This window comes from Prionailurus bengalensis, chromosome D3, assembly GCF_016509475.1.
Source record: "Prionailurus bengalensis isolate Pbe53 chromosome D3, Fcat_Pben_1.1_paternal_pri, whole genome shotgun sequence".
NCBI lineage: Eukaryota > Metazoa > Chordata > Mammalia > Carnivora > Felidae > Prionailurus > Prionailurus bengalensis.
The window spans coordinates 13857501-13872875 of NC_057356.1; the positions used below are offsets into that span (position 1 = coordinate 13857501).

General features: G+C 51.9%; 1 protein-coding gene across 3 annotated transcripts in view; it reads right to left on the reverse strand.

Annotated features, from left to right (window-relative positions):
* FBXO21 (F-box protein 21) overlaps positions 1–15375 on the reverse strand; it is a 54618-nt gene that overhangs the window by 469 nt on the left and 38774 nt on the right. For 2 of the 3 annotated variants that reach the window (XM_043557704.1, XM_043557703.1), the window contains exon 12: positions 5205–9284. In XM_043557704.1, coding sequence (XP_043413639.1) covers positions 9097–9284 — 188 coding nt within the window. In that variant the 3' untranslated portion in view covers positions 5205–9096. Of the gene's footprint in view, positions 1–383; positions 417–5204; positions 9285–15375 lie in introns of those variants that run through there. The other variant, XM_043557702.1, reaches the window with a different exon arrangement.

Below are 15375 nucleotides of genomic sequence, written 5' to 3' on the forward strand. Positions count from 1 at the left end.
TCTATTACCCTTTTCAACTTTTTAAAAAAGTTTATTTATTTTTTAGTAATCTCTATACCCAACATGGGGCTCGAACTCACCACCCCAATATCAAGAGTTGCATGCTTCTGACTAAGCCAGCCAGATGCCCTGACCCTCTTTCAACTTTTTGATGTTGCTTCTGCTTAGACTTCCGTTTAAAGAAAATAGTCAAGCGGATTGTACAGTAGGGTCAGTAACCTACAGCCTGTGGGCCTTCCCCAGCCCATGCCTGTTTTTGTCAATAAAGTTTTATTGGCACAAAGCCACACTCACTCATTGACCTATTGCCTATGGCTGTTTTCCTGCTGCAAGGGCAGGCCTGAGTAATCGTGTGGCCTGAAATTTCAGCCAAAAATACTTACTTTCTGGCCCTTTCCAGGAGAAGTCGGCGACCCCTGCTTGAGGAGAAATCATATTTTAGGTTACGGTTACACAAGATGAGTTAAGTTCCAGAGATAAATTACACTTCCATAAAGCCAGAGGGGAAAAAAGCAACTGCCTATAAAAAGTCTTTGCAGGTTTTGGGGTGCCTGGGTGGCTCAGTCAGTTAGGCGTCCGACTTTGGCTCAGGTCATGATCTCGCGGTCTGTGGGTTCGAGCCCCACGTCAGGCTCTGTTCTGACAGCTCAGAGCCCGGAGCCTGCTTTGGATTCTGTGTCTCCCTCTCTCTCTCTGCCCCTCCCCTGCTCATGCTCTGTCTCTCTATCTCTCTCTCTCTTTCAGAAATAAGTGAACATTTAAAACAATTTAAAAAGTCTTTGCAGGTTTTGAATAAGATTTCCCCAAACTTCAAGAGGACAAATTTCCCAGACAATGTGGGATAAATAACGCTTTCTCATCCTCCGTCACAGTGAATGTGAGGGAAATAAGAGACTGCTGAAGCTGGCGGGGAGGTTGCCACGGCAGTTAGCAAGGGAGAAATTTAACAAGGTTTTGAATGCCAAATAGTAAGCGATGATGTTATTAGCAAGTTTCCCTGCAGGACAAGAAAACCCTCAGAGGAAGCAATTTGGGGGCAACAGAAACACCTCCGCAGTCAAGTCCAAAGGCTCAGGCTTGAGTACCTGATCTGAGCCACCCGCCAGACGAAGGCACCTATACCCTCCACGGGCCTCATTATTTCTCTTTGTAAAATGTCAGGAACAATGGTCTAGCAGAGGCCTTTAGCTTTCAAATTTCCTAATCTCCTGGGAGTAGTTTCATACAAAGGTAGCCATTACCGAGAAAGTCTTACAACTGCACTTTCTTTCATCTCATTTTTTTTTTTTTTTAAGTAGGCTCTACGCCCAAGGTAGGGCTTGAACTCACAGCCCTGGGATCGAGTCTGATGTACCGCTGACTGAGCCAGCCACGCGCCCCGTTTTCATCCCATTTTTAGAAGAGGCAAAGACCGGGTAACAGGGATCCCAAAAGTTCCTTAGAATATACGGGTGGGCAGTTACAGGTGACAGAAACGGCACTTCTCCGGGCAGAGCTCCTGGCACAAAGGTGGGTGCCATGAAGACAGTCAAGACATCAGGGGTCGACCAGCTAGAAGACGGAGACAGCGGCTCTTCCCAGTGCCACCTCCCAGAGAGGGACGACACTGTCCCCGAAGGGCAAATGGTCGTTGGGGAGGATGAAAAGCCGTTACTCTCCGGATGTATAAAGCACAGGTGTCCATATGGTGCATAAGCAGACTTGACATCGCATTCAGGGATCATGGCAGGTCTCTTCCCCAAGAGTCCAAAAGTGGAAACAACCCAAAGGTCCATTAATAGCTGAATGGATAAACAAAACGTGGCGCGTCCACACAACGGAATATCATTCGGCCTTAGGAGGACTGGAACACTGATTCATGCTACGGAGTGGACAGCCTGTGAAAACGCTAAGTGAAAGAAGCCAGTCGCCAAAGATCACGTACTGCCTGATCCCATCCTCATGAACTGTTTGGAACAGGCCAATCCATAGAGCAGGAAGTAGATGGGGCGCTTGGGGGAGGGAGGAATGGGGAGTGGTCGCTTAATGGGGTACAGGGCTTTACTTTGAGGTGGCGAGAGTGTTTTCATCTACACAGAGGTGGCGGTCGCACAACTTTGTGAAGGTACTAACTGCCACTGAGCTGTGCATTTTTAAATGATTCACTTCAGGGGCGCCCGCGTGGCTCAGTTGGTTATGCATCCCATTTCAGCTCAGGTCGTGATCTGTTTGTGAGTTCGAGCCCCGCGTCGGACTCTGTGCTGACAGCTCAGAGCCTGGAGCCTGCTTCGGGTTCTGCGTCTCCCTCTCTCTCTCTCTGCCCCTCCCCCACTCGGACTCTCTCTCCTTCTCAAAAATAAACGTTAAAAAAAATAAAATGGTTCACTTTATGTCATGTGAATTTCACCTAAAAAAAGAGACAGCAAAACAATTTCATGGGGGAGGTGACGAGGAAAAACTCGTCTGAGGTTCGTGGGATGGGTGGGGAGGCAATACTGGAAAAAAGGCTGAGCAGAGCCGGGGAAGGGGGTACAGGGAGGGATGTGGGAGAGCCTGTGGGCCAAGTCCTCTGCATGAGAACAGCAGGTGGAGTTCAGGGCAGGCCGCCCCCAAAGACGCCACTGTGGCTTATTGATCATTTTGAACTAAAGTGCAGCCAGGACAAGGAGGGCACTCTGACCCTCCTTTGTCCCCCTGAGAGCAGGAAATCCTTCTCCCTTGCCCACGGTACTCCCGCCCCGTGCCAGGAGAAAGAGAGGCGTCCTTATCACCGGCGGGAACTCGGGGCAGAGAAGGCTGTGGAAACCACCCTGGCTGCTTCTCCACTAATCTGCGGCCCCACGCCCAAACCCCTTGCCCTCGATTCTTCACAGATGTGTTGGTTGTCTAGAAGGCACGAATGCTGCCTGCCGTGGGCAGCACTCCTCTGAGTGAATTATTTCTAGGGGCTCCTGCAAGAAATTACATTTACTACTATTTTTTCTCCTGTTCATCATCTGTCTTGTGTCAATTTAATGATGAGACCAGCCAAAGAACCTAGCAGGAAGGAGGGAAGTCAACGTTCTGTCCTGGGGCCATGACTGAGGGAGGACATCACCATAGAGTTAAGTGGTGAGGTATTAGAGAATTCCAAAACCTGGGGGGAGGACCAGGTTTTGGAGACAGGGAAAACACACACACACACACACACACACACACACACACACACACACACACAAAACAACGAGCTTTCATTGAGTGCTCCGACTTCTGCGGCTTGACTACGAAAGTTTCCATTAAGATCTGTGTCATTCTAAGGGAAGCAGTTAGGAATTCTGGCCCCTCGAGGATTCTAGAATGCATGCTGCCCGGCTGGTTCTCTCCCAAATTTCTTTCCTTTTTTTCTGTCAGCTTCCTTTCCTAAGGTCACTGAACGATTTGCCTTTAGGCCTTCCCAAACCCCAGAGAACTTGCCATCACTATCCTTTTTTTTTTTGCACAGCCAAATGGGGAAGAATATCCTATGGGAACATTAGCCGAACTCTAAACTTAAAAAAACCCCACCCTCCCCTGCACCCCCGTCACCCACAAAACGAAAACGCTTGAAAGGGGAATCCGCTGTGAAAAAAACCCTAAATCGCATGGCGGCAGCCTGGCAGTGAGGTGGCAAGGAACACCTTGCCGGAGGCTGGGAGGCGCGAGGGCCGCTTTTGGGGCTTTGCTTACCGTTTGCAGCGTTTGGAGCCACTGGGGTGCTGCATCTGGTGGAGGGGAAGCAGCCGAAGAGAGAATACAGCGTGTGCCCACTGCCCTTTGCCGCTTACAGCAAGGTCATCACGAGGAAGATGCTCAGTGGAAAACGCGAGAACCAGGGGTCAGAAATCCCGGGCTTCCTAGGTTCCAAAAGGGAACTGCTTCTGTGCGACCCCCAGCACGAGAGGAGGAGGAGGATCACTTTGAGCCATGCAGGCTCGTTAAACACCTTGACCCAGCTGTGGCTAATATCAGACTCAAGTGGCCGCCGTTAAGCCAGGGGGTGGGGGCAGAGATAGGCACGGGCAAGAAAACAGAACAGGCTGGCAAGTTCTGGCAAAGAACTATGATCACGGGCACAGATAGGGGAGTAGTCTGCTAAGGGTTCGAGGGAATCGTTCCCAGAGGAATCACGAGCCAGGAAAATGAAAGACGTCCGGGGCTGACCCCAGACCTGCACCAGGCGGGAAGTACTCGGTCAAGTTGCCCAGCTCCCAGGGAAGATGCGCCCCCTCCCCCCACTAGTGGTGTGACCAGGGAGGACTGGGCTCAGAGGGCAGGAGGGGCGGCAGCAACCAGTCTCCCCAACCCCCTCCCCCCACTGTGGGGGGGGCAGGGCGGCTTCATGGTACCTGCCCACCTGCCCAGCAGAGTATCTCGTCACTGGCAGCACGGTGGCTTCTGTGCGTCTTGCTCTTCTTCCAGGTGGCAGTTTGTACTGCAGCTGTCTGGCCCCTGCATCCCCACTGAACGGGGACCGGGGGGAGGGGCGTGTCAAAACTTCTAATTCAGGGGGCTGGTCCCCAAGGAGCCATGGCGGACTGACTCTGGCGGGACACAGGAAGTGGGTAGGAGAGGTTTGGGGTGAGCGGCACAGATGAGGCGGGGCCCCCAAGCCTTTCCTTCTCCACGGGTGCACGGGAGAGGCCGTTCCCTTCAGAGTTGTGCTGTGGGTGGGTCCGCGACCTGTGTGGCTCCTGAGGCAGAAGTGACACACGTGGCTTGTCCTGAGGCCTCCTCTCCCCCCCCCCCCCCCCCCCCCCCCCCCCCCCCCGGCTGCCGTAGACGGAGGAGTTAAACTCCCACCCCCCGTGGCTGTGCTGCTGCGGCCAGAGCAAAGCAATAGTTTCCGGACCAAGTGGTATCTGCCACCCGAAAGTCTGACCTCACAGAGGCTGCCTCCCCGGGGAGGAGGGGCGTCCTGCCGTGGGGAGCACACCCAGAGTGGGGAGGCCACATCGGTGTCCAGGTCTTCATTCCCAGCCCCCCCCCCCCCCGGTGGAATGTGAGAGGCAGTGCCACCAAGGGCCACTCCAGCTTCCCCGCATGGAGCCCTCCCCCCCCCCGCCCCGGGACGTGTCCCTCTGTGCTCACTGCCCTTCGGGGCAGGTGGAAGCCGCACACCGAAGCAGACAGCAGAGCCCCCTGCCCACCCCATCCCCCTGCCCAGTGTTAGGTGAGCAAGAAAGGTCTATTGTGTTCGAGCCACGGTATATTTTTGGGTCTATTTATTACAGAACTAGCATTACCCTAATACAATCATCGCTAAATGGCCATAATACATTTATTCTATAATTGCACAGAATTTTATTCACCGAAGGAATGTCCTTTCCTCTCAAGACTCTAAGTGTTCAGAACTGAAACGTTTAGAAGTTAAAGTGGCTGCAAAGGATAAAACCAGTGCGAGGTAGTTGCTAAAGTTGGCGGTAGTGTGGTAGTCAAGAGCTGGCGCTCGGAGGCCGGGTCCCCGGGTCCCCCGCCCGCTGTCCCACCTGCGCGCAGTGCGCTCCGGTTCCCCGTCTGCTCGGTGGGACGCTGGCGGGGCCCGCACCTTGGCTGAGCTCGGCAGACTGTGGCCCATGGGCCAGACCAGCCCAGAGCCCGTTTTCTTTACAGCCCTCGAGCTAAGAAGGTCTTCTACGTTTTCGAAAACAAAGAACACGTGACCTTAAGTGGCCCGCAACAATAATCGACCGCCCGGCCCTGCCTTAGAGGGTTGCCGTGAAGAATATAGGTGAGGCCAGTGCTGGCTCAAAGTAAGCTTGCGATACAAAATAACACATGCACCACAACCATCGACGTCTCCAGAAATAAACAGTCACAGGGCCAGATTCTGCATTTCGTCTGGGTGAACATTCACTCCTTTCCTCCAGAAAACAGACAGAAACACATAAAGAGCTACATCTGGATTATTATGGCCACAGGTTACTTGTCAAATTAAAAAGCTGCTGGTAATCCAGTTTTATGTACTTGGAATATGGAGAAAGGAAAACAAGTTATTTTCCCTTCTAGCGGTAGAAGAGAGCCTAGAACGTGAGCGTTTGACTCCATTTCATGTGTTAAGAAAGAGACATTTTAAAATGAGAACAAGTCCTTAAGTGGGTATTGTAAAATGCAAAACCGATTTAGCAACAGTACGAATGCTGGTTTCGGCGAAAAACAACTCTGCGGTGGAAATTCACTTATGATGGAGAAGCTACCATGAGGTCCAGGTGGAGGCAACGTGAAGCCAGCCTTTCAAAATCGGATTAGACCAAAGTTTTCAAACGAGAGAGAGAGAGAGAGAGAGAGAGAGAGAGAGAGGCCTGGCCAAACTAGCCTGAGGATACGGTAGACTAGTTTTGGACACACACCGTGTTTCCCAAAGCACGTCTGCAAACCCTGGCCCTCGGGGATGCTGTGTGTGTGTGTCCGTCCGTGTGGCAGAGGAAAGTTCTAGGGTCTAAGCAGGGAAGACACAGCAGAGTACACTATCCTCTCATGAAGTCACAACGCACAACAGGACGTTAAAGGTCTGGGACCACTGCGGTGCAGGAAACCGGTGACCGTGTGGCCCCTGACCGCTGCGCTCCGCACGGCACGGCACGCGGGGGCATCACGGACAGTGCGTGCTCTGCAGGGCGTTGTGGACACGCGGAACGTCATGCAGCTGTCACCTCGTTAACAACGCACCGGGCACCTGCCCTTCTCCTTTTGAACAAGTACTCTAACAGCAGCAAAAAGCTGCAATGTTCGCATTGTAACCAGGTGCCCTCAATACTCCTAGCCAGCTTCTAAAATTGCTGTTTGGCAAGGAACCCGCAGAACAAAGTACCCTGTTCACTCACCAACGTTAAGAAAAATTCAGTAGAGCCAAGTTTTGCATGTTTGGATCAGAAGAGAAGCCAGAGACGTTCTGTTGCCGTCAAGGCTGGGCTTTCTGTTCCGAAACGAGACCGGGCAGGCCGCTTGTGTGGATTCTCTGGGTAAGTTCCATTTATTAATCATTGTACAAAAAAATCTTGGCATTCATTTGAAGAGAAAAGAAGTCACTCTATCCAAATAGTTAGTATTTTAACATTGTGAAAGTCCCACTTTGTTATAACAGGACTTCTTAAAATGGAGAAAACTTTTGGAAAAAATTTTAAAAAGAAACTTATGATTTATTAGAGTACAGGAGATCCAAAACACGTTTTTAGAAAAATATAAAGTGCCCAAATACCAACTTACACAGGTGACACAGGCTTCCTGGAGCCAAATGAAGCATTCATGAAGAAACACATTTAAAAACGGTCTAGATACATATTTACATTGGGTCAGTAAAGGTAAAACCATCCTTCTTGGCTTTGATGTTACTCTAAGGAAAAAGGAAATCAAACCAGAAAACCAACAATTATAACTCAGCATGCTCCACAGTTTCTTAGTAATGCATCTGGTTAGTATTACCTCTGGATTCACTAGTTCCCACCTTCAAATGAGAGTAGTGTAAGACCCCCGGCCTCGGCGGGCTGGGTGCTGTGAGTGGTCACATTTTCCAGGCCGATCGAAAGCATCAGGCTCTGGATCTGACTGGCGACAGCGAGCTGGGGCTGGCAGGCGCCGCCAGACCCTCGCCTCTTTCTAATAACTGCTCACCAGCCGTCAGTGACTAAGTGGTCTCGGGTGGCCTCCCCAAACCTCGGTCATCCCAGGGCTTCCAAAGGGGAAAATGAGGCAGTCATCAAACAGGGTGTGGGGAACCACATGCAAATGCACAGAAGGGCGGCGAGGCGGGGTCGGATCACAGCCCCCAAAGCCTCGCTCACCAGAGCGACTGGATTCTTTGCAACTCAGAGAGTAATGTAACTAGGTCCTAACTCCCGAAGGCAGCTTCTACTGGTTAACTACGAATTAGCTAGCTCGCGTGAGAACTGGCAGGTCGAGAGTGGCGGGCGGGAGCCAGTGGGACCTTCAGGGCAGCGGGGACTCGAGAAAGCAGGGCGCTCCCGCCTCCTTCCCCACGGATCGACACTCCTCAGGTTAAAGACGTTTTACCTGAGTCCACCCTGCCACAGCCGGCAGGGTCAAAGAGTGATTCTAAGGGATGACGGGGGACACGGACCCTCCTCTTTCCTCTTTAAAAAATGCATAAGGTTCATTATTTCTTTTTTTCTGATTACAAAAGTGAAACCTCCTTTAGGTCTTTGGAGACCACGGAGTGTGGTTTCTAAAAGTGAACATTCTAACACCAGATTGTACTTCCTACTATAAAGAGAACCCATCACTGACTTAAGATCTATTTATGATACTGGAATAATTTTTAAAATTAAAGGAGAGAAAAAAGTAGTTATTTCAAAGGGAAGGAGAGTAGACGAATGTGGGAAAATCCATCCATAAAGGCCATTACGGTGCACTTTCTCACAAGATTTCACGTAAGGAAACAGAAAACTGGGGATTCGCAGACAGGAGCACGGACCTGGGAGGAACGTGGCGGGCAACGCTCCGCCGTGCTCCCGCTTCAAATAAAGGAAGAGATAAAGCGGCTGAAATCTGTTTCACGTATTGGAACAAATAAAGCCGAACGGTTCTGATGACCAATCCGCGTGTTCGCGTCCCCGCTGCTCGGATGCTGCTGCCGTCGCTCGAAGCCTCGCCTCTGAAGAAGCAACTACACGCAGGGCGAAAAGACAAGCGGTCCCGACTCCGGGCCGCGCGCGCTCCACGGCGAAACCAGAGGGGAACCGGTGCAAACATGGAACCCCATCCGTCCGGCAAATGAAACGGTCGGAGACGAGTGTAGACAGACGTAACGGGAAGTGGGCGGGAAGGATGATTCTACGAGTGTCGACTGTGAGGCCTCATGAAGACAGAGTGTCACAAACTGTCACCACAGGACAAGCACACAAGCCATGCCACTGAACACAGTGCCGTCAAATGAATTCACTAGTGTAGGCGGAGAGCGACATTGTCTTTGCAGCTGGAGGAGAGCACACGTTATTTAAACTTGGTGGGAGGCAACCAGCGCTACTGGTTAAGTGCTTTCCTGGTGGTGTGAATCCAGAGGGATCCGTGGAGACGTCTTCTTCCGGAATCCTGTTCTCCTGGAGACAGCGGCAGCGGCAAAGGCTCGGTGTCCTCTACTGGACGCTACTCTATGTCCTCCTTCTTTGCACTGTAAATATTCTGCACCGTTTCATACACAGACTCCAGGTCCTCCGGGTACCGGATTTCTAGCTCCGCGTTCGGGATGTAGTGAGTGCCGGTAAACTCTGAGAAATAGCGTCCCACGTCAGGGTGTGAGATTTCTTGAGGCTCCACGTTATATTCCAGGTTTTCTGTTGGCAAAGAGGCACATGGACATTCCTATTAACACGGACACTTCTGTAGCATCTTTTATCCAGAGAGCGTCCTATCTCTCGCCCCCTTTCGCGCAGCAGGATTGAGGTGGAGAAGGAGAGGCCTGTTTATGGGATCTGAAGGAGGTAACAGGACCAAGGCAGTGGGGGCGGTGGGGACAGTGGGGGGCTAGAGGAATGGGCCCCACCGGCTCCGCACTATACAGAGTGTTTCCTATTCTCTGAGCCAGAAGTCTGCCCCGGCAAACGTCCAGCCTTTCGGGACCGGCAAACTACAGATGCGTCACGGTCCTCTGACTTGATCGTGCAAACAGCCAAGCGTAAGGGACCAGGGCATCCCAGCCTGCCCGATGTCTGCCACAGGTTCACCCTGTGAAGCCCCCACACCACGTGGCTACAAGTCCGGCACCTGCCACCCGTCTCCTCTACTGACAGGAGCTTCCACACAGACCTCACTTCGCGTCGCCCCCCGCCCGGTGCCTTCCGATCCCGGCTGGTGCTTGTGCAGCGAGCCTGCTCTGGGCTGTCAGGAACCCGTGGGAGGAGTCGACGAGCGGCTCGCACCTCCAACCTGTACGGATGTGGGTATCACTACTTGTGCGGTCTCCTAGGAAACCACACTACCTCCTCTCCCTGCTCGCCATTCTGCCACTAGAGAAACAGAAAGACTCCTTCAAAACAGAACGACGAAAACCACCAGAAGACGACACGTACAAGCTATTTAAAAGGCTGAAATCCTAGGGCCGCCTAGGTGGCTCGGTCGGTTGGGTGCCTGACTCTTGATTTCGGCTCAGCTCGTGATTTCACGGTTTATGAGTTCAAGCCCTGCAGCGGGCTCTGCACTGACAGCACGGAGCCTGAGTGGGATTTTCTCTCTCCCTCTCCCTCTCCCAATATATACATTAAAAAATAAAATAAAAAAGGCTGAAATCCTTTCATATCGCTTCTCCCTAAAAAACTTTGAAAAATGGCTCCCCCGAGGGCCCAATGAAAGGACAGTGTCTTGAGCCCCCCACATCCAGGAGAAGCCGAGCCACGCCCCCCACGGCCCGGCACCAAGAGGAGCTGGGCCAGGCAGATCTTCCCGCTCGGACTGGGGACCAGGGCAGTCTCAGTTCTGATCGACAGCCACACTCTGCACAGCCTATCACTCAAATTAATTCAACTGAGTCTCTGTGCAAGCCTAGCCCAGGGCCTAACACAAACAGTGCAGCCAACTGTCCCTAAAACAGCTTGGTTAAACATCCTGAAATGCAAATTCAGGACATTCAGCGCCCTCCACCCAGAGGCCCTGCATCCCCAGCGTCTCCAGCCTCCACCGGAGCATCATTTGGAAGCGCTGACTTTAACTGATGCTGGGAAGGGGAAGGAATTGCGTGATTCAATCCGGAACTTTTTTTTTTTTTTAACAAAACAGGAAGGGATTTAAAGAAATTTGGGGCTAACAGCGGCTGTGTTTCTTCAGACTGCGTTAGAAGGACATACTCGGGGGCACCAGTCTGAGACTCAGTGCTGCCGAGGAAAACACATACAATCCGTATGCGAGGGTGAACACCGTGAGGTGACCCTAAGCTTGCTTAGCGAGGGCGCAAGAGCGGTCCAATGGTCCACTGCAGCTCACCGTGGCCATCACGGCACATTAATCCTGCACGGGACAGGCAGCCGGGAAACAAGTGACCTGTTTCCCACATCCTGCGATGCAAGGGGGAGGGGAACTCCATACTGCACCGAAGGAGCCCGGAGGCCACACGGCAGGGCCGTTCTGTCCAGGGCACACTGCGCATCTCTCTTTTCCACGTGGGCACTCCCAGCCAGGGAGTGTGCCAGGCACTACGACGGCCAGCCAGGCCCCAGCTGACAGTGCACACGCGTTGTTGCACAAGGGGCCCCTGTCACAACTCCCATCTGCAGCCGAGTACCCCGTGGCACAGACAGCAAGACCTGGCCCCGGACGTATTGGGACTCAAACCCAGACAGTCCAGCTCCAGAGCTGAGGGCGTCAGAGTAGGAGACACACGACGGGGGGTGGGGGTGGGGGGCAGGGGCTCATGGATGGAGGAGCGAGGACTGGCTGGAAGGCCCGCTGGGGCCCCAGGAGGGCAGCGCAGGCTCTGGCTGACGGTGCTCTGTGGATGCAGGGGCCCGAGGTTTTCCAGAAGGGAGACTGAGTAGTCTGTGAACACGGATAGCTGCTGTTATACTAGACCTCTACAGAGAACTTTATTTCCTTCTTTAGGTTTTACAGGTTTCTTCTTTCTTGTTAGTATTTACTTACTTATATATTTTTATAACTAGGCTCCATGCCCAGGGCACAGCCTGACGCGGGGCTTGAACTTACAACCCTGAGATCAAGATCTGAGCTGAGATCAAGGGTCAGGCGCTTCACCCACTGAGCCACCCAGGTGCCTGGTTTTAGAGGTTTCTAGAGCTGCAACTAGAAAAAACAAGTGTAAAAAAACCCCTCCGATGTTTATAAATGCCACTGGCTGAGAAAATGCCCCTTCCTGCAACTGTGCCTGTCGCCATCTTCCCTGGCCAGGCCTCTGGGTGCAGCCACGGCCAAGGTGTTTTAACCAGGGCAGCTGCCGAGGGGCCTCGGGTTTTCTTGCCGAGGAACGCACAAGTATTAGGGGGAGGGTCTGGACTCTGGGGATACCACCGAGAGGCAAAAAAGCTGTTTTGCTCTGAAGGGACCACAGTCACCTGTCACTGGTAGGCACGATGGAAATATTGAAAATAAAAAGAATTCAAGTGGGTCATTCAGAACAGCTGCTCTATTGCCAGTTTGTGGAGAGCGGGGGTTCTCAACTGGGGGCTGTTCTGCCCCTTGCAGGACAATCAGCAGGATGTGAGGACGGGTCTGGTTGTCACAAGGGGGGCTGCCACTGGCATCTGGTGGGAGGAGAGCAGGGCCGCCGATCGACGAACGCACACGACAGTCCCCACCACAAAGGACGGGCTGGGCCAAAACGGCAAGTGCAACTGCCCTGGCAATTCGGGCGTATGTTTTAGCACCGCTTCACCCTTTGTTCCCCTTCCTTTGTCTGGATATTAAGTAGCAGCTCCTAAGGGTTGGGAAGAGGACAGGAAGGTCAAGGCCAGGTTATGGTCATGGATCTGGGAGAAGACGTGACCCCACAGCGGCTGCACAGAATCCCGCGTGTGGGCCCAAAAAGAGGCACAGACAGCACAGACCGGCTGGGAACCACATGGGGGGTCAGCAGCGGTGACCCTCACAGCCCCACGCCCGGCGGGTAAGGAGGGGCAGGGCCCGGATTTTGTGCATTACCTGCCCAGGCTCCTAGCGAAACAGGAAAGAAGGTACTAACACGAAAACACTTTTGAGGAAAAGTGGGACAAAGTTGAAAAAAATTTACCTGAAGAGTAATGAAAAATCTAAGCAATACTAAAGTAAGTAAAATATCAAACAGGGCCTACCTAAAAGTCCCAGAGAAATTTTTTTGTCAATTTTTTTTAACGTTTATTTATTTTTGAGAGATAGAGCTGCGAATGGGGCAAGGGCAGAGAGAGAGAGAGAGGGAGACACAGAGTCCGAAGCAGGCTCCAGGCTCCCGGCTGTCAGCACAGAGCCCGACGCGGGGCTCGAACCCATGGACTGTGAGATCATGACCCGAGCTGAAGTCAGACGCTTAACCAACTGAGGCGCCCAGGTGCCCCAAAAGTCCCAGGGAAATCTTAAGAAGTCTTTCCCAATTCCCTTGACGTTTTTCACAGAAATGTCTGCTTATTTCTGAAAGGGAGAGAGAGAGAGAGAGGGAGAGAGGGAGAGAGAGAGCGTGTGCACGGGCACGAGAGCAGGAAAGGGGCAGTGAGAGAAGGAGACAGAGGATGTGAAGCGGGCTCCGCTCTGACAGCAGAGAGCCCAATGTGGGGCTCAAACCCACGAACCATGAGATCATGACCCGAGCTGAAGTTGGATGGTTAACTGACTCAGCCACCCAGGTGCCCCGTGTCTGCGTATCTTATTTTCAGCTACCCAGGGGACACCTGGCCAGCTCAGTTGGTAGAGCATGAGACTCTTCATCTCAGGGTCATGAGTTCAAGTCCCATGTTGGGCATGCAGCCTACTGAAAACAAATTTCAGCCGCCCAGATATGTAAGTACAGTCCTGTAAACCTATGGGACCACCAAGCAGAGTCCTCCCCTCTTGAAGTAGCTAGACATAACTACATAGAAAGAGCACTTGGTATTGTTTGTGTCTATTATGTGAAACATACTGTAAGCATTTATCTGCAACTCGTTTAGTTGCAGCTTCGCATTCCGCAGTCTGACAGACCCCCAATTCACCGGGCGAGCCTCTGAATGACACTGCTGTCCCATTCTGACAAGAACACAGACACACGTCTGAGTGTGTCTCCAGTGGAAGGAGTGGGGGTGGAACGGCCAGGACACAGGAGAGTGAGCACATCGACCTCTGAAATGGCTGAGAACGTGCACTCCACCTCCCACGGGGGCTCCTCACGCACCTGCGACACACGCAGACGGCCACGGACGGCTCGTGGGTGGACACTCCCGCTTGAAAGTGTAAGACAAATTATGGAGACGGGAGCTGACGCTCACTGAGGCACCCCACGTCCCTGGTGTTCCCGGAGGAGCTTTGTCATTCTATACAGAACACAGGTCAGAATGGGATTTTCACACTGCACTGAATTCCTGGCCGTCCGAGATGGGCAGCTGACTCCCGTTCAGACCATCTGTGATGTTCACTTTCTGCAGTAGCTAAGTATGGGGGAGGGGGGGTGGGAGTGTGAAGGAGAGGGGTGGGAAGCTGAGCTCGAGGTGCTGCCCCTCCCCCAGTGTCTAGAAAGTGCTGAAGTGTGCCCCCTAGTGGGAGCAAAAGTGAGCCCCCTAGTGGGAGCAAAAGACACTATACAGCACCCCACTTGGGTTTAGCTGAAATCTCACATATTGAGAGAAAAATTCTCTCAATTATGCAGACTAAAACTATTCGAGGATGTCATGCATGTATGTGGCTTATAATTCACTCTTCAACTCTCTGTGGAGAGCTTAGAATTAGGGAAGCATTCATCAGTGGGCTCTACACAACAGGATTACCAGAGCCAAAGGATGAACATTTAAATCACGAAAACGTTTAAAAACAAAATAATTTGATGCAAATAAATTAAACTGGAAATGTTCAAAAAATACTTAAATAAGTGGGGTTTTTTTTTGTTTTTGTTTTTAAAGATTTTATTTTTCAGTAATCTCTGCCCAACACGGGGCTTCAACTCACAACCCCCGAGATCAAAGGCTACATGCTCGGGGTGCCTGGGTAGCTCAGTCGCTTAAGCCATCCAACTCTTGATTTCAACTCAGGTCATGATCTCATTGTTTTTGAGTTCGAGCCCCATGTCAGGCTCTGTGCTGACAGTGCAGAGCCTGCTTGGGATTCTCTCTCTCCCTTTACCCCTCCCCCACTCACACACAGGTGCTCTCTCTCTCTCTCTCATAAGTAAATGAACTGAAAAACACATATATAAAAAAACCTTTTTTTTATTAGCATTTTTTTGTTAATGTTTATTTCTTTTTGAGATACAGAGAGACAGACCACAGGCGGGGGAGGAAGGGAGAGAGAGGGAGACACAGAATCTGAAACAGGCTCTAGGCTCCGAGCTGTCAGCACAGAGCCCAAAGCGGGGCTTGAACCCACAAACCTTGAGATCATGACCTGAGCTGCAGTCGGACGCCTAACCGACTGAACCACCCAGGCGCCCCTATAAAAAAATCTTACGTAGGGGAGCCTGGATGGCTCAATCGGTTAGGCGTCTGACTCTTGATTCCAGCTCAGGTCATGACCTCATGGCTTGTGAGACCGAGCCCCATGCTCTGCGCGGACAGCAGGGAGCCTGCTTGGAATTCTCTCTCTCCCGCTCTCTGCTCCTCCCCTGCTTGCATTCTCTCTTTCTCAAAATAAATAAATAAATAAACATTAAAACAATCAAAAATGAAAATAAAACCTTATTAAAAAAAGAAAAAAGTCACATGCTCTACCAACGGAGCCAGCCAGGTGTCCCAGTGTGTTTGTTCTCTCTCTCCCTCTGCCCCCGCC